The sequence below is a fragment of the Andrographis paniculata genome, unplaced genomic scaffold, assembly GCF_009805555.1.
Source record: "Andrographis paniculata isolate CXL003 unplaced genomic scaffold, ASM980555v1 Contig79END, whole genome shotgun sequence".
NCBI classification, from domain to species: domain Eukaryota; kingdom Viridiplantae; phylum Streptophyta; class Magnoliopsida; order Lamiales; family Acanthaceae; genus Andrographis; species Andrographis paniculata.
Genome location: NW_026137616.1, coordinates 1,609,497 through 1,625,778, shown reverse-complemented (window position 1 = coordinate 1,625,778; position 16,282 = coordinate 1,609,497). Strand labels below are relative to the sequence as shown.

The 16,282-nt window shown below is 36.9% G+C and overlaps 5 protein-coding genes across 13 annotated transcripts; 2 read left to right on the top strand and 3 right to left on the bottom strand.

The window, feature by feature from the left end:
- Positions 1-387: 387 nt before the first annotated feature.
- On the bottom strand, positions 388-4,333 carry LOC127240067 (thioredoxin domain-containing protein PLP3B-like). Its single transcript, XM_051258508.1, has 9 exons — positions 4,188-4,333; positions 4,010-4,107; positions 2,777-2,851; positions 2,641-2,688; positions 2,423-2,565; positions 2,181-2,253; positions 2,020-2,081; positions 821-918; positions 388-749 (listed from the first exon to the last, which is right to left on the bottom strand). Exons 2-9 carry the CDS (start codon positions 4,091-4,093, stop codon positions 646-648), a joined length of 687 nt encoding a protein of 228 aa, XP_051114465.1. The 5' UTR covers positions 4,094-4,107; positions 4,188-4,333; the 3' UTR covers positions 388-645.
- An 817-nt stretch (positions 4,334-5,150) lies between these two features.
- On the top strand, positions 5,151-6,397 carry LOC127240095 (hydroxyphenylpyruvate reductase-like). Of its 2 annotated transcripts, none has more exons than XM_051258558.1 (2): positions 5,151-5,553; positions 5,647-6,397. In XM_051258558.1, the coding sequence occupies exons 1-2, from the start codon at positions 5,151-5,153 to the stop codon at positions 6,183-6,185; spliced, it is 942 nt and encodes a 313-aa protein (XP_051114515.1). In that variant the 3' UTR covers positions 6,186-6,397. The 2 variants fall into 2 exon arrangements, with proteins under 2 accessions (XP_051114515.1, XP_051114514.1); XM_051258557.1 differs by having other exon boundaries at positions 5,151-5,591; positions 5,667-6,390.
- A 165-nt stretch (positions 6,398-6,562) lies between these two features.
- Positions 6,563-8,726, bottom strand: LOC127240097 (multiprotein-bridging factor 1b). Its single transcript, XM_051258564.1, has 4 exons — positions 8,493-8,726; positions 7,623-7,706; positions 7,065-7,147; positions 6,563-6,964 (listed from the first exon to the last, which is right to left on the bottom strand). The coding sequence occupies exons 1-4, from the start codon at positions 8,623-8,625 to the stop codon at positions 6,845-6,847; spliced, it is 420 nt and encodes a 139-aa protein (XP_051114521.1). The 5' UTR covers positions 8,626-8,726; the 3' UTR covers positions 6,563-6,844.
- Positions 8,727-8,821: 95 nt separating this feature from the next.
- LOC127240094 (polynucleotide 3'-phosphatase ZDP) lies at positions 8,822-13,663 on the top strand. 5 transcript variants are annotated; one of them, XR_007836295.1, is made up of 13 exons: positions 8,822-9,284; positions 9,598-9,651; positions 10,013-10,075; positions 10,439-10,516; positions 10,769-10,825; positions 11,076-11,152; positions 11,610-11,691; positions 11,786-11,902; positions 12,180-12,301; positions 12,443-12,512; positions 12,827-12,875; positions 13,141-13,202; positions 13,321-13,663. XR_007836295.1 is itself a non-coding variant. In XM_051258555.1 (12 exons), the coding sequence occupies exons 1-11, from the start codon at positions 8,952-8,954 to the stop codon at positions 12,872-12,874; spliced, it is 1,101 nt and encodes a 366-aa protein (XP_051114512.1). In that variant the 5' UTR covers positions 8,822-8,951; the 3' UTR covers position 12,875; positions 13,141-13,663. The 5 variants fall into 5 exon arrangements, 3 of the variants coding, with proteins under 3 accessions (XP_051114512.1, XP_051114509.1, XP_051114513.1); XR_007836294.1 differs by having other exon boundaries at positions 12,827-13,202; XM_051258555.1 differs by having other exon boundaries at positions 13,141-13,663.
- Positions 12,924-15,697, bottom strand: LOC127240096 (protein IQ-DOMAIN 10). Of its 4 annotated transcripts, none has more exons than XM_051258562.1 (7): positions 15,211-15,697; positions 14,956-15,061; positions 14,480-14,581; positions 14,250-14,396; positions 13,940-14,170; positions 13,733-13,846; positions 12,924-13,655 (listed from the first exon to the last, which is right to left on the bottom strand). In XM_051258562.1, exons 3-7 carry the CDS (start codon positions 14,552-14,554, stop codon positions 13,380-13,382), a joined length of 843 nt encoding a protein of 280 aa, XP_051114519.1. In that variant the 5' UTR covers positions 14,555-14,581; positions 14,956-15,061; positions 15,211-15,697; the 3' UTR covers positions 12,924-13,379. The 4 variants fall into 4 exon arrangements, with proteins under 4 accessions (XP_051114519.1, XP_051114517.1, XP_051114518.1 ...); XM_051258560.1 differs by having other exon boundaries at positions 14,480-15,061; positions 15,211-15,256; positions 15,359-15,697; XM_051258561.1 differs by having other exon boundaries at positions 14,956-15,697.
- Between the last annotated feature and the right edge of the window lie 585 nt (positions 15,698-16,282).

Genomic DNA, 16,282 nt, shown 5'->3' with positions numbered 1-16,282 from the left:
TGATATTTTGAATGTAAAATTAATTTTTAGTATTATATAAAAAATAAAAAATAAGTATTTAATTTGAATTAATTAGCTTTTACTCAATCCGGCCGGTCCTCAGATTTTTTTTTTTTTGTTCGGTTCTTCCTGAAAATTTATAACACCATACTATTGTCCCAATCACCACATAAAAATCTAGTTACTCCCTCTACTTGCTTAAGCATGTTCAAATTTAATACTCCCTCGTCCAGTATCCATTTTCTTTTACACAATTTACAAATATTATTACACAAATGTATCACTTTTTTATATCATACTTTAACATTACAAATACTCTTACAATTCCTAAGACCCAATGCAAAAATAAAAAAATAAATAGATAAGGGACAGAGAGAGTACGTCCAATTATATCAAAAGACAAGCAGCCAGAGTTTATAAAACACATGTATGTATACAAGCTATGATTACACAATCATCTAATGATTTTAGCAGTCTCACAAAACTGAGATATGCCATATTAATACATGATATGCATATAAATTCTACACTCACTGAGGCAGAAATTTGCAAATTTACCCCAATACTATATCAGTGAGAGTTTCTCCTGAAACTGATAAGAAATCGGACGCACAATGGAATTGATTGAAGTCATTACTCTTGTTTTCAGTCAGAATCAGAATCTTGATTAGAAGATGTTCTCACTGTCCTGCGAATACCTTCAGGATAATCATCCTCCTCTTGATCTTGTTTGTTCTCATCGATTATTCCTGGAAAAATAACAACTTAGAAACTGCAGTTTAAGTAAACACTAAACAGCATTTTATAAAAAGAGCATTACCTTTCTTCAACAGGAAAGTCTCAAGGGTTCTTGTGGCAAAATCATCTTTCCCTCCCAAGTCTTGAAATCCGACTAGCCTATCAGTTGCAACTCCTTTCCTAGTAATACAAAAGGGGAAAAATAAAAAATAAAAATTTAAATCTCGGATATACAAAACTTGAAAAAAAAAAAGTTATTATTATTATTATAAATGACATGGTATCAAGTACAAGGACAAAGGATGACATTGTTTGAAAATCTTGGCACATATGTGAGTATTAAAGCAATCTATCGACTATCATTACATGAATGTATGAATCAGGAGCCAAAAGCTAACAAAATACCACACAAATAGACAATTTCTGCGTCAAACATGTCATATGGCTACATTTCAAACATGATTAAACTGTTCAACAAAACCTCTGCAAGAAACTGCTGACACCTATTAGATTTCTCGGAATCTCAATCACTTCTCCTTTGGCACAACAATCACATTTCAATAATGTGTTCTTTTTCCCGGATCAAAAAATAATAATAATGTGTTCTTTTTCTTACTTTTTTTTTTTTAACTTTTTGAAAAAACATTTATGTAATCATCCAACTATGTTCAAATATCACAATCTCACTAATTCAAATTTAACCAAAAGTAGAAAATAAAATTAATAAGGAATGCACTTATTGAGTGTGACTCTTGCTCTGGGGGTGAAAGCTTAACCAAAGGTTATGACATGGTATCACAAAACGAGAGTTGAATTTATGTTATCTACTTATCTCCATTATTAACATTTTGCTCACTATAAAGTTGATCAAAGATTCCATATGCACAAAGAAAAACACTTACTTCAATGGTACTGCAGATGGTTAATTACAGCATAAATTTACTATTCAAGAATTTGTGTTGATTGGAAACCAGTTGTACATCTGATTATATGGCTGCAAGAGCACAGGTTGTTCTTTTTTTGTTTTTTAATACAATAATAAATTAATGACGAGGAAGGAGTACAAGATACCCTAGGCTGCAAGAACGCAGGTTATGGTAGATGAGAAAATGAAATTCTAATTAATAAGAAGAAACTTAAAGATCAATACAGTGGTGCTCAAAGAAGCACAGGATAAACTAAATCATGCATGACTTAGAGAGCACCATTACCATGAAATTCTCAGTGAAAGGGAATTTTGATCATAGATAATTTCATAAATGGGCATACAAAGTGACTAACCTGAAAAGTATGACGCATGGCAACGTTTTTATTCCTAGCTTCGTAACAAAGAAAGGAGCATTCTGCAGAATTATATATTACAATCTAAGCATCTCAAAAATCAATAACTTTCCCATATATATATATATATATAGCTCAGCTGTATATCTTCTGCAACTGACCTCAGCATCCAATTTGATGAATTTTGAGGTAAAATGTTTTGGAGCAAGAGCCTTCAAATGCTTATCCATAATCCTACAGATATCCAGCAAAACAGATATACAAGGCAAGATTGTTTTGCCAAAATATATACATTTTGATAAGAAAGTATTCTTAAAATTATATCTCAAAAAAGAAGTAAAAACCTTAAAATAGATTTAAACATTAGATTTTTTTTCAACGGGGACAGGGATAGAGTCCTCACTTGCAACGGTAGAACTCTCGATGATAGAAATGACAAATGACTTTTTCACTGCCAGTAACTTCACCCAAAAAGTCAGCTTCAGTTATCTCGCGGTACTCTCCATGACCTTGCATTTTCATCACTTGTCTCTTCTCTGCGTCTTTCTATAAGGACAACTATGACAAAATTATTTCAAGAAGGTAAGACCACATCCATGCGCACTAAGCCTAATTATATACCTTAAGAGCAGCAATCCTGTCAGCGTGCAATTTTTCCAGCTCAGGATCCTGGGGCAATATATATGTATATTTATATTATTAAAACAAACCCACTTTACAGAGATAATGCTACTAGTGAGATTAATCCTCCACTTACATCCATTAATTCATCAAGATCGACTTCTTGATTAACAGAGCTTGATGCTTGCATGTTCTCTTGAGCCAACAGTTCCTGCAATAATAAGACTGCATGAGATCCAAGTATGCTTGAAAGCATCCACTCGATTCACCTAGACTTCCACATAAGTCTTCTATACCCCCATCATACGAATTAAAAGGCTTGTCCTGGACAAGTTGCATGGCATGGTACCTACAAGAACAAGTGTCTATGCTAAAGACGCTGAGGATCTTAGCTAATAATGGGAAACAAGGTAAAACCAACGGATTGAGTATCTTGGTCCCTAATAAGGTCTGTTGGATAATGAGGCCATGTGGGAAAAGAAAAATGACCTATGGCAATTCAAGAAAAAATGAAAGTGTGAAAGGCCAAGGCTTGACAAGTATGCGGGGAGATGGTTGGATGAGAGTACTCATTGGCTTGCTAGAGGAGGTGCACTTGTAAAATCAGTGGTAGGTTCATTTGTAGCTCAACCAAGCAGACTTGTAAGCTCTTGGATTGTAATACAACTCTCAAGTTTCCTTAGATTGTGTTCTTTTGAGGATTTTAATCCAGATCTTTACTATCCAAATTTTTTTTCCCACCAAAGATATCACATCAAACAATTACTTTTCATTTTTTATATTATACTACAAAATTATTTTACATTCAAAACTTCAAATCAACATATATTTATATCACATCAAACAACTATTCAAATTCAACTTTTTACTATTCAAAAATTCAAACCCAAAAACTCAAACCCACAAACAAACACACTAATGTGTTCATTGTGTGGTTTTATTACTTAATTCCTCTACACAAGCCATAAGACTAAGTTGTGTGATGGAGTGAATCTCTACACTGTTTTGATAAGGAAAAAATGGACCTGCAACACTATACTCAATTGTGCAGGCATAAACATTTGAAAGAATTTGTTCATCTATATAAATGCAATCCATAATTTGAACTCAATTTTTCAACCTTAATACAACGCTATCACACATAGGATACTGACTAAACCATACACTTAAACGCGAACAGATTTGAATTTATATAAGCTAACAGTATTCAAAATAATTAACAAACTGCTAATGCAAACCATCCATTTGACTCCCACAATCATTCAAAAATATTACTCGTATTATTATTATTATTATTTAAATCCGTGCAATAACAGTAAAAACATCTAAGCTACCAACACTTTTAAGAATTAATGTGAAAAATAAAAACCTTTTGATAGTCGCGGGCTGCAGCAGCCATCACATTCCCAAAAGCTAAATTTGAAAGCGTGGATTTCACTGAATCGGGATCCATTTCCTTCTTCGTTTCTGAAACCAAAACGCATAACAATTTCAGGCAGAAGAGATTAAATCTAACTAATGTCACATTCAAGTTTGTGGGTTCTTACAATACGGATCAGGATCTTCAAATCTAGCAGCAGAGGCTCCTGGAGAAGGGAAAAATCGATCAAACAAATGCCACTGTCCGACGTTTTAGCAACGTTAGGTTTTGATACGTGTTTGAGAGTATTAGAAAATTTATCAAAAAATCCTATCATTTATTATAAATTATTTTTGTCTAATTATAAATAATTTTAATAAGTTCTATTCCAACTTTAAAACAAAATTAACGAAAATGGACTCGGACACAACGAAAATTAGGGCGTACATTGATGGGCCGTGGAGTTTTCAGGTCCAGTGTAAGTCCAGTGTCAGACTAGCTAGCCATTTCCGTTAGTTTTTTTGGAGGTCCAGTGTCAGATTAGCTAATCATTTTGTTAGTTTTTTTAACGGCAGAATTAAAATTAATTAAAATTATTTATAATAAAATCAAATTAAAATTATTTTTAATGAAATAAAAATCAATGAATTTTTTATATTGAGATTGATATACTTTCTTTGTCCTCAAAACTAAATATTCATTTGTTTTTTTTTTACATAATTTTTAAAAATATATTGTAAATTACAAAGGTATTTGTAATGTTCGGTAGATATTACCGTTACTAAAAAAATAAATACTTTATTGTTATGAGACAAATTAAAATAAAAAAATAAATACTTTGTTATGGAAGGGAGTTAGTATTTTAATTATATTAGACCAAAATTAATTTTTTCCTATATATACTTTAAACCTGGTTCGATCCAGTTTCATTGAAACCGTGAACCGCCGGCTCAAAATCGTTTTTTATCTTTTTTCATTGGAATTTCCAATGGAAATAAATTCTCATAAAAATTTCGATTAATAAACTGAAACTAATTGTTTTGAACCGGACGGTTCGAACCGTCTGCCGAAGTCACTAGACTCGCTACTCGTTGTTGTTGTTCCTCCTCTGTGACCTCTATTCTTTTTATTTTTTCTTTTTTAGAATGTGATGATGGCCGGCGAACTTACAATCGGCGTTCTGCAAATGCGGCCGCTGTCGACGTACCTTCAGGAGGAGATTTCCAAACGATTCCTTCTCTTCAAGTACTGGCAAGTACCGCCAGATCTCCGCCGCGAATTCCTCGCGGAGCACGCCGCGTCAATCAAGGCAGTGGTGGCGGACGGCGTGCGAGGGGCGGATTCCGACCTCATCGACGCGCTACCGCACCTGGAGATAGTCTCAAGCCACAGTTCAGGACTGGACAAGACGGATTTAAACAAGTGCAGAGAGAATGGTATACGTGTGACTTACACTCCGCACGCCATGACCGACGACGTCGCGGATCTGGCGATTCTGCTGGCGCTGGCCACCATGCGCCGAATCTGCGGGGCTGATACGTTTGTGAGGAGAGGTGAGTGGACGAACGCCGACTTTAACTTGACTGCCAAGGTATATTTCGGTATTCCTAAAACTAATTGTTGCTTCCATCTTCCATCTGATGAAGTTCCATTGATGCTTCTCCAGTTCAGTGGCAAATCAGTCGGCATAATTGGATTAGGCAGGATCGGGTCAGCCATTGCTAGAAGAGCTGAAGCTTTTGGCTGTTCAATCAGTTACCACTCACGGCAGCCGAAGCCGAACTTGCGGTATAAGTATTGCTCCTCTGTAATTGACTTAGCCTCAAACTCTCAAATCCTCATTGTGGCATCCGCATTAACACAAGAAACTCACCACATTGTCAACCGAGAGGTGATCGATGCTTTAGGAGAGGATGGAATCATCGTCAACATTGCAAGAGGTTCCCAAATTGATGAATCAGAACTGGTTTCAGCTCTTGCTGAGAGACGACTAGGAGGAGCCGGGCTAGATGTTTTGGAGCATGAGCCTGAAGTGCCCGATCTGCTCTCCAAGCTCGACAATGTAGTCCTCTCACCCCATGTGGGTGCAAACACTTCCGAAACCCGGAAAGCCATGGCCGACCTTGTTGTTGGGAACCTTGAAGCATACTTCTCCAACAAACCACTCCTGACTCCAGTTTTGTGATTCTTGTCTTTGTTGCTCGGATAGTGCCTCATTTATCATAGAACTTTGTACGAAGATCATCTTGAGGTTATGTATTTTCACTTGGAACATGATTAGTGGTAATAAACTAACCAAATATTAGAAAAAGAAACATCAAGGGTGCAAATTCAAGTCCCATATTAGAAGATGTGAAAAAAATTCCACATCTTATAAGTTTCAACTGAACTTTACTAGTATGTGGCCTTTTGGAGGAAATCCAAAAACAAATCTGTGCAGACTCAGCTCAAAACGGACAATATCATAGTGTTGAGTTAACCTAGTGTTGGTTGGTCCCGACCGGAGACTTGGTTTGAAGGGAGGATTATTGGGGTACAAACCAAGTCCCATGTTGGAAGATGTGAAGAAAATTCTTTACCACCATCAAAGACCAAACACAATATATAATAGCCATTAATAACACATAACTTTTGCCAAATAAGGGAATGCCACTCACTATCTTATCTATGAAAGCTAAAGCACCAAAGTGACCATGTTTTCCATATTTAGATCCAAAACTATATCCGGAATGTTCTGGTGGCCGAAAGAAAGGTAGAAAATGTGAAGTTATATGTGTGCAATAGCTATTTGAGCCCAAAGTGCAATGAAGGAACCTTCCAGCATCTTTAGTACCTTCAATTGCTTTATTTCTTTCCTCGCAGCTTTGCGCCAAGTGCTCTCTCCAGTTTAGCAATGATCTGCTGATTAGGAATCGCTTTTCCTGATTCATATTCCTGGATTACTTGGGGTTTCTCATTTATTATCTGCAAAACACAAAATTAACAAGTGTAAGATCATAATACCCAGCCCGGCTATGAAACAAGTTGCAAGACAATGCATCTGAGAAAGTCTGTGCAAACAGACCTGAGCAAGTTGAGATTGTGTGAGTTTCTTATCCATTCTAGCTTTCATGATAGCTTTCTTTAACTCCGTTGGAACCTTTTCATCTGTAATTCCATGGAAACATTATCACAGAATTATTTTTAATAATGAAACTACCCTGGCATCAAGAACAAAAACATATTTCAATCAAGCATATTCACATTAGCTGTTAATTTTTTGATATCCTAGTATTAGAGGATGCATACCTCAATCACATTGTATCAACAGGCAGTAACTGCAAACTAACTTTGCAGTTAATGATGAATTATTTTGACATCCACCACAAATACATGAGAACAACAATAATAAGATGCTCCCTACAAAGTTATATAGTTTTGGGAATATGTACAGTTATATTTACAGTTTCACAGACACTGGAATAATGAAAGATTGAAATATAATTATCCAAAAGGATGAAATACTACTGTTTTCTGTTTTCTGGAAATTCTAACTGCCAAAGAACAAATTAAACCACTTTTTTGAAAAATTGCCATGAAGTTGAATTTGCAAAGAAATAATGCAACAAATATATTAACTTACGCGCTAGATTTTCTGTGTCTTCATCAAGCTTCTTGGTGTTTAGCGAGGTTCCACTTGAAGCAGCCTTGTTTGATCCAGCATTAACTGCAGCAAATCTCATCATATTATTAATCAGAAAAATGAAATGTATCAGGTGAGAACTAAAATAGTGATGCATCCTGAGTATGAAATCCTGAGAGTTGGAGAGACCGTTCCTATCTCAATAATGATATAAGAGGAATTGAAACACAAAAATCTCTGAGCATTGCAATAAAGTTGTAAATCAAGATCAAAATCCAAAATCCAAAGTCATACCACCACAGGCAACCGGAGAAGGCAGGGGAATATAACTGCAACGAAAGCTTTATCGCGCAGTTTAGCTTCAGCAGCATTCAATCAAGAATTTTATTCCCAAACGTTTGTACCCTAGCAGATTTTCTACATATATCTTACAAAATCACATTTCCAGATACATTTAGACTACATTTCATGAGACCTAGAATCTGCCCTTTTTCCTGGCTAACGTGAAAGGTAAAACCACAAAGACCAAAACCTACATTTCAAGCACCGACTTCATAGACAACTCATTCTCAATGAATATCCATTACCACGACGAGAACACCTGAAATCAATAAAAACCTTAGGCAAAACCCCTACTACATAACAACGGAAAATTCAAATCAGACACATCAAACATTCAATAAGAATTCATGGAGAGGGGCAATCGATTTCAAAATTACGTTATCCGTACATTCATCGAGCGTATCGCACGGTAAATCCCTAGAGAACAATAAATCGGTGCAGAAATAGGAGTTATAACAAAAGATGAATAATATAGCTCATGCATACATAACTAAAGAAATCATTAGAATGATAAACACAGAGACGCACACTTTTTAACAGTTTCGATCTCAGCTCCGACGCGGCGGGCTGCGTTGACAGCTTTTTCATCCTTCCGAGCGGCGGCCGTAGGCGCCTTCTTTCGGATCACCACCGGCTCCCAGTCCTGGCTAATTCCTGCCATTTCAGTAGTGAAGCTTCCGCCGCAAGAAGACGATGGAAACGCGCCTATCGGTCGGTCCCTTTCCGCTTCTCGAGGACGGGCGTCAGAAATGATTCGCTTTATATAGTCGGACCAAGCTATGGCGTTCTTAATTTAATTTCCCCTTTTATTAAATAAATAAATAAAATTGGGTGAATAGCGACAACTGCTTTCGAAGTAAAGTCGTGTTTTCATGAGACCATCGAAGCTGGTTGTAATGGCGGGAAATATATGTTGCATAAACCCTAATGAATGCGGGAGAGATTTTAGGGATTGATTAGGGAGGCGAAATCAGATTGATACGGCTCATGTTAAATCTCACATGTGACTTCAAAGTGATTTCCAGATTCAATACTAGCATTTTAATCCCTATCCGTCGCAGTTTCTTCCAGGTAACCCTAGCGCCGTCGTGCTCAATGTCGTCGTCGGCGAAAATTGTGGCGGAGTACGCGAAATCGGGCCGTTCTTCGTGTAAGAAATGCTCCAAAGCCATTGCTTCGAGCTCGCTGAGGTTGGGTTTGGTGAGCAAAGATCCCAGAGGATTCGACATGACGAAATGGCATCACTTGAACTGCTTCCCTTTTACTGATTCCGAATCAGCAACATCCCTCGAGTCCGTTGCAGGATTTTCCTCACTCAAGGTTAAACTTTACAATTTTTCCATTTTTTTTCTTTTTTGAAGTAGGTGCTTAAACTTCATCTGAAACTTATTTGTTTCGGCCTTCAATTCACTTGAGTGGTTATAATGGGAAGGGTATTTGAATCTAAAATTCATGCACTGTCCTTTGGCCAGACGCATGCCATGGAAGACTTGCAGGAAAATTTCCGTGGTCAATTTTCGCCTTGTGTAGTTAGTTTGAAATTCGCCCAAGAAATATCTACTTTATTATTATGATGATGATGATGATGATGATGAATTGATGAAGATGATAATTTTTTGGTTTGTAAATTCAGAGCAGTGATCAGGAGTCTGTGAAGAAGCTATTGACGGAAGGGACCTCAAAGAAGGTATATTATCACCAAAATAGAAGTTGGAAAAGCATTCAAACATAAAGCCCTGACTTCTGCATCAGTATATAAGATTTAAATTGTTCTTGACTCAATTTTCTTTTGGTCTGAAGGATTTGTAGATATGAACTGGATCATCATTGCCTGATTCTTTGTTGTGCATTCATTGATTAATGATACAATTTTTTCTAATGGAATTCTTGTCTTGTACGTTTTAATCCTAGTGAGGAAAAATAAATGTATCATTTGAATGGATGTTATTGCCATCTATAAAGATGAAGGTGGTTGAATTTGATTTTGTCTTAAATCATCATTTCAAAGCCTAATGATTGTTACACACACGCACACACTCACATGACAGGTTCATAAAGCTGATGAAGAGGAGGATAATGACTCGGAGCAACGAAATATGAAGAGACAGAAGGTACATTTTTGTCAATTCCACCTGCCATGTAAATTGTAATAATGTTGTCGGTATAGTTATGATATCAGTTGAAAAGCTTTTCATTGATTAAAAGCATGAATATGCAATTCAGATTTCCTCTGCTATGATATTAGTTGTTATTTCAGATTTATCACTGGTATGCTCTTTTGGCCTCATTACATGTGGGGTCATTGTAAGAGTTTTATTTTCTTTTATTCTATTTATTGTTTTTTTGACAATTGGCTGCGGGTTGATTAGTCGTGCTATGCGGTACACTTTAATTGCAAATATATTTAAAATGAAGTTGAATTCGAGGAGGGAAGATATCATTCACTGATTATGTTGAGGCGATGTTTCACTTAGCTGTCAGCTTCTGGGGAAGGAGGGAACCTGGAGCTGGAGATGACCATCTCTGCATCTGATATCAAAGAAAATTATAAGGTTTGAATATTGCAATTCCTTGAGCAGCAAAATTCTTTCTGTATTATTATGATGTTAAATCATAGGTGTATTATGATATTTTTATATTTTTCAAGCTTATGGTCATTTGTTACAGTGTCTTTTGGACCATGAGTTGTCCGACTTGTGCAATTTTATTTATGTATTTATTTTTTTGAAGCATTTCCTTTATGTTTATTTGGCTAATGGAGCAATCTTTGAAGAAGTGTTGATGTTACTATATCTGGATTTTAGGGTGCTGTATTGACGCCCAAGTGGAAGGCATTTCAGACAATTATATTTCTTGAACGGGTGAGGATTTCCTCCATAAGCATATTTTTTCTGGTTTCATCAACTTGTATAGTTACCGGTTATCAGTATGTCTTTTAATTCCCTAGCTTTTCAATTCATCTGCTGCCATTTATTCTTATCTACTTCATATTCCCTATCATTTATGATTTTCGCATTAGTCTTGCATGCAACATATTAAGGAGCTTCATATTTAGGCTCTTGTATTACAACAGACTATCAGCTCAATCTTTTTGAATTTCTACTTTCTTAGGATGATGGTCTTCATGATTCTAGAAAGATTGCAGCCTTTGATTTTGATGGGTGTCTGGCGAAGACATCTGTGAAAAGGTATGACTTCATGTGCTTGAGACACTTTTCGAAGATTCAACCCATAATTGAATACTAAAATAACAAGTGATTATTGAAACGACTAAAATTTGTTGATGAATAGTTGTTTGGATGTCTTGCTTAGGGTATAGGGTCTTTGCTTAGTCTCACAAATGTACTACATAAGGCAATGGTTAAACTGAGCATATTGATCTATGAAATCACTAACAGAGCTTTCTTTGGCACTCTCCTGAAAGAAATATCTTTATAGGCAATCCTTCAACCTATATCTAATTAGAAGCCTTTTTATTCTCTTCCTCTTTCTCCAATTTTGAGTGCTGGCTGTTACGTAGGCGGACAATAATGGTACTGTATGACGTGCATTCTTTCTTTGGGTGCCCTTTCATTGTATATCTGACTTGAAAAATTCAATGGTAATTAATTACATTTTTTTTCTTTTCTGTTTCTTAATCTTCAGAATTGGTGCTGATGCTTGGTCCCTTATGTACCCCTCAATACCAGACAAGCTCCAGAGTCTTTATAATGATGGTTACAAACTGGTTTGCATCTCACCACTAGCTGTTGATTAATGCCATAATATTGAAGTTTGAACCATGGGATGTTTAAGTTTGATCAACTCTGATTTAAATGTAGGTTATTTTCACCAATGAGTCCAATATTGAACGCTGGAAGAATAAAAGACAATCTGCTGTGGATTCGAAAATTGGACGTCTTGAAGGGTTCATTAAACTTGTGAAGGTTCCCATTCAGGTTTGTAGTGCACATTCCATCAGAGACAAAATAATTATAATAAATGAAATATTCTAAATCAATTGCAAATGATCATTGAATCCTCTAGGGGTAAACTCAGTTCCTTTGCCCAAATTGTACAGTGCTGTTTCTAAAATTTGTAACTGGGGAAAATCCGACAGGAAAATAAGTACCAAAGAGTTGATTGTGACTAAATTTCATGTCGGCAGTGATGAAACATTATCTTGGTCTAAGTGAAGAAATAAATTGATGTTTACATGCTATTATTCATATGCAGGTTTTTATTGCTTGTGGACTGAGTTCAGGTCAACCTGAGGATCCATTCCGCAAGCCTAAACCTGGGATGTGGAGAATTATGGAGAAGGAGTTCAATTCAGGCCTACCAATTGACTTGGATCAGTTACTTCTCAGTTCCTCTTGCTCTTTTCCCAGTCTTTGCTTCAGTTTTTGGACTTTTAATTGGCCTGCTTCCTTCTTACATAAAATTTTGAAACTGTTAAGAAACTGAAAGCGAGCAGACTAACGATGTGTTTTATGTAGATCCTTTTATGTTGGTGATGCTGCTGGAAGACCTAACGATCACAGTGATGCGGATATCAAATTTGCCCAGGTCCATGAAAAACTATGCCATGCTATCTTGAGCAAATTTATGCATTACCCTTGCTACTCGACCCCTCTTTCTCATCCTTGCATGGGATTTGATATTTTCACCTCATTGCCGAATTTGGAACCATTGCAAAATGATGAATCATGTGATTTAAGCATGTACAATGTTTTGAGTTCGGATCATACACTGAAATATACACATGGAAAGTCAGACTATATGATACCTTTGCAACTCTACTTGATTTATTGCCTGAATACTATATATTCGGTAGATTAAGATTTGTTTAGCGGCTGAAAAAATCTAACTGGTGATTGCAGGCTGTTGGCCTGAAATTTTATGTCGCTGAAGAATACTTTGGAAGTTGAGGTTTGTCTCTATTTTGCATTTGCCATTACACTGAAACATTCATTCCCAGGTGGTCAGTAACCGAAATTCTGTATATATTGCATTGCTTTTTTTTTTTTCTACAAGCTGTCTGAATGCTTATGTTTATACGTGAGAGGGGAATAGCACCGACAATTGCTTGAATGTGAAAACTGGTTTTCTTTCAAATGCATAGACTGTCGAATTGAAAATACAGTGTGGCAATAACAAATGATAGCAAACTAATCACAGAAGCAACTCATTGCAGAAGTTCCCATCTTCAGCAGTTTCTTCTTCCTTACCATGTCACACGCTCAAAGCTGTGTACAAGTAATAATACTCCCCTCAAACCGTTGAGGACTCACAAGATCATAACTTATTCACGATTCGGTAAAATAGCTACACTATTGAATCCGTTTATAGCATTGTGCTGTGTTTCTTCTTGCAGAACATGTCGCAAATGCGCCATTATCCTCGAGCTATTCCTTGTCTGCATCGACTGACAACTCATGCAGCAGGTTCATGGGAATGGGAGACTTGGGACGATTTTCCTCCGTGTGAGGCTTTTCCATTAGACAGAAGTGGCTTAATGGAACCCATTGCTTTAATAACCGTGTTTGTTTTTTGACTAGTTTCGCTTTTCTTGACAAGGGAAGTCCTCGGTTGGTACCGATTCTCCCATGGACGTGCAGCTATCCATCTCTCTTTCCAGCTCCAGCCCCAGCCTTCTTTGCTAAGGTCGTAGTAAGCCTGTCCAAAGTAGTTATTTGTATTTGCTCTCCACTGCAGGGTACATTCATATATGAGTATCAGTATACGCCCACAACATAAGAAGAAAAGTTGTCGATAAACCAAGATACCTGGTGGGAAAATGCATAAGCCATGGCTCGCTCCCGTTTTGCTGCAGCTTCCTCTCTTTGTTGTATCCTGCTGAGAATCTCTTCCATTGTCTCAGGGCCGCCACTCCATTCTACCTGGTCAGCCATCCATAGGCGATGCGATTACAGAAAGATAAAGATTCGACAGAGCAAAATCCAAGTAGAGACAATGCTTGTAGAATTCAGTACCTCTAATTCATGGAGCTTAGCTTCAAGTTTCAGCTGGTTTTCGAGCCTCTTCTGCCTCGTCTGGCTTTCAGCGACCATGCCAAGCCATCGAGCTTTGATCTCCGCCTGTATCCTGCTCCAAAAATGGATTTGGTTCAGTGCTGAGGCTGATTGGCTCTTCATATAATGGCCTCCTTCTATTACTCCACGGAATCTCACGATTCCCCTCAGGCGTTGCAACGCCTTCCTCGCCTGTAACAAAAGCAGTTAAAAGAATTTGAAGAATGGCGAAACATGTGAATGATACTGAGGGATGCCGTGTGATGACTACCTTGTGTGCTCGGAAGGCAGACTGGATTCTAATAGCAGCAGCATCTTCTGTCATCTGCTTGCGTTTGGAATTCTTTTTTGAACCTCCATTGAGCAGGTTGTCGTCCTCTTTGGCGGATGTGTGCTTGCTCTTCGAACCATTCGATTTCTTGGAAGAAGGATGAACTCTTTGCAAGATTACACAAATACATATATGCTTCAATCTCTGATGAAAATACATATGGTAGTTACCTCAGCTTGTTTGCGCTTGCGCTCCTTCGATCTATTTCGTCTTAGGATATTCTTGAACCAAACGCCCGATCCCATCGCCTTTTTTGCTCTGGCGCCGGGTTGCTGCATCAAGCATCAAGCCATAGGTAGTATATATGGAGAGAATGATAGTGTTCATTCTATATAATCAATCATATAAAAATCATTGATCGAATAGTGTACTGTAACTAAGAAGATTTAAATATAGCTATTCCATCATTGATCATGCCAACAAGAAGATTGCTTATATATAGAAATAGATACATGAATTGGTAAATGCCATTTTGGAAAAGGATAAAACAGCACACCAACAAATTCACAAAAAAAATAAATAATAAATAAATTCCAGAGAAATTCTTCCTTCATCAGAGTCGAGTGGATCATTATTCATTACTGATGAGCAGAGAAGATTACGATCTCAATTATCCAACAGCTTCAGAGTTGAAAGGTTCTATTACCTGATTAGGTCAGGTTGTCATACCCAAAAAACGAGAATAATCCATCCAAATCTGGATCTGGCGCGCAGTGCAGGAACAATGGCGAGCAGGAGGACAAATATAAAATCTGTAGTGAGATGGCAACATCGCAACTTGGCGAGAAATTGCTGCCTTGATTAGCCATGGCAATTGACAAACCAACAGAAATGGAGATGGTAGGAAGGAGGGAAGGAGAGTGATATCCGATCCTCTAAAGCTCAACAGCAATTTACTTACGTTCGTGCAGAGAAGACATTGTTGTCTGTAGGTCGACGCCACACCTCTTTGCGTTCCAGCAAAGGGAAAGTGAAAAAACATTAAAATAGATTTTATTTATTTATTAGCGTGCTAATTAATTCTTCACTATTAATTTAATTATACGCACAGTATTTCTACAGAGATGGATGGAAGATGATATGATCCAATTAATCACTAATCGGAGCGATTTTTTTATTTTTTAAATGACGGCGGCGGCGGCGGGAAGAGCCGCAGGAGGAGCGCCGCGGCGTCTCTCAGAGTCGTCGCCTCCGGCAACGAAGAAAGGTGGAATTTCTTCTCCGGAGACGACGGTGACTTTCATGAGCTGTCCGCGTGATCAATCAACGGCCGCGATCCGGTGCTGAAAGGCGAAATATTCTCCGGCGGCGGTTCTCCGGTGGTGGAAGTTGAATCCTTGTTTCTTCGGTCGAAAATAAAGATTGGATTAAAACCACAAACTTCGTAGCACTCCCTCACTTTGCAAATCAGTAGCAAAGATTTTTATAATCCGAATAATTTAACTTTGAGCCCATTGGGTCAGTCATATATTGGATATTAAATATGATAGCTAAGCCCAAGCCCAAACAATATCAAATCAAATCCATGTCCAATTGATTCTACTTCTTTCATCTGAATACCTATATTTACCCTCTCTTTTTTTTCTTTTTCTTTTTAGGGTTTGTTTCTTTTCACAAAGTTTCAACAATCTTTCAAAATAATTACTCCCTCGTTCTAAAAACATGTGTATTCGTTTGACTTGACGGATACAAATTTTAATAAAAATAATAATAATTGTTAATAATAATGTAATAATTTTTTATTTTCAAAAAAAACTATTTCTTTTATGATAGAAAGTAAACTTAGATTTAAATGGAATAATATATTATACATACTAAAGAAAATTCAAATCTAAACACTAAGACAAACAAACCAAGTCTTTGTTTGCATTTTCGATCTTAATATAAAACACATATTTTTCTCTCCAAGTAAATACCACCCCTTTGGATGAATTATTTCAAGAGAGAAAAAGAATAAATTAAAATGAGAAAAA

What these genes read in the sequence shown, in the direction of transcription:
- LOC127240095 (XM_051258557.1), top strand. Translation starts at nt 5,151, where the DNA reads ATGATGGCCGGCGAACTTACAATCGGCGTTCTGCAAATGCGGCCGCTG. An exon ending in ACTTTAACTTGACTGCCAAG is followed by an intron (nt 5,592 to 5,666) that starts GTATATTTCGGT and finishes ATGCTTCTCCAG; the next exon opens with TTCAGTGGCAAATCAGTCGG.
- LOC127240096 (XM_051258559.1), bottom strand. Translation starts at nt 14,587, where the DNA reads ATGCAGCAACCCGGCGCCAGAGCAAAAAAGGCGATGGGATCGGGCGTT. An exon ending in CTAAGCTCCATGAATTAGAG is followed by an intron (nt 13,847 to 13,939) that starts GTACTGAATTCT and finishes ATGGCTGACCAG; the next exon opens with GTAGAATGGAGTGGCGGCCC. An exon ending in CTTATGCATTTTCCCACCAG is followed by an intron (nt 13,656 to 13,732) that starts GTATCTTGGTTT and finishes TGTACCCTGCAG; the next exon opens with TGGAGAGCAAATACAAATAA.
- LOC127240094 (XM_051258555.1), top strand. Translation starts at nt 8,952, where the DNA reads ATGTTAAATCTCACATGTGACTTCAAAGTGATTTCCAGATTCAATACT. An exon ending in CAGGATTTTCCTCACTCAAG is followed by an intron (nt 9,285 to 9,597) that starts GTTAAACTTTAC and finishes TTGTAAATTCAG; the next exon opens with AGCAGTGATCAGGAGTCTGT. An exon ending in ATATCAAAGAAAATTATAAG is followed by an intron (nt 10,517 to 10,768) that starts GTTTGAATATTG and finishes TCTGGATTTTAG; the next exon opens with GGTGCTGTATTGACGCCCAA.
- LOC127240097 (XM_051258564.1), bottom strand. Translation starts at nt 8,625, where the DNA reads ATGGCAGGAATTAGCCAGGACTGGGAGCCGGTGGTGATCCGAAAGAAG. An exon ending in GATCGAAACTGTTAAAAAGT is followed by an intron (nt 7,707 to 8,492) that starts GTGCGTCTCTGT and finishes GATTTGCTGCAG; the next exon opens with TTAATGCTGGATCAAACAAG. An exon ending in AGACACAGAAAATCTAGCGC is followed by an intron (nt 7,148 to 7,622) that starts GTAAGTTAATAT and finishes ATGGAATTACAG; the next exon opens with ATGAAAAGGTTCCAACGGAG.
- LOC127240067 (XM_051258508.1), bottom strand. Translation starts at nt 4,093, where the DNA reads ATGGATCCCGATTCAGTGAAATCCACGCTTTCAAATTTAGCTTTTGGG. An exon ending in CAGCCCGCGACTATCAAAAG is followed by an intron (nt 2,852 to 4,009) that starts GTTTTTATTTTT and finishes TTATTATTGCAG; the next exon opens with GAACTGTTGGCTCAAGAGAA. An exon ending in TCATCAAATTGGATGCTGAG is followed by an intron (nt 2,082 to 2,180) that starts GTCAGTTGCAGA and finishes ATAATTCTGCAG; the next exon opens with AATGCTCCTTTCTTTGTTAC.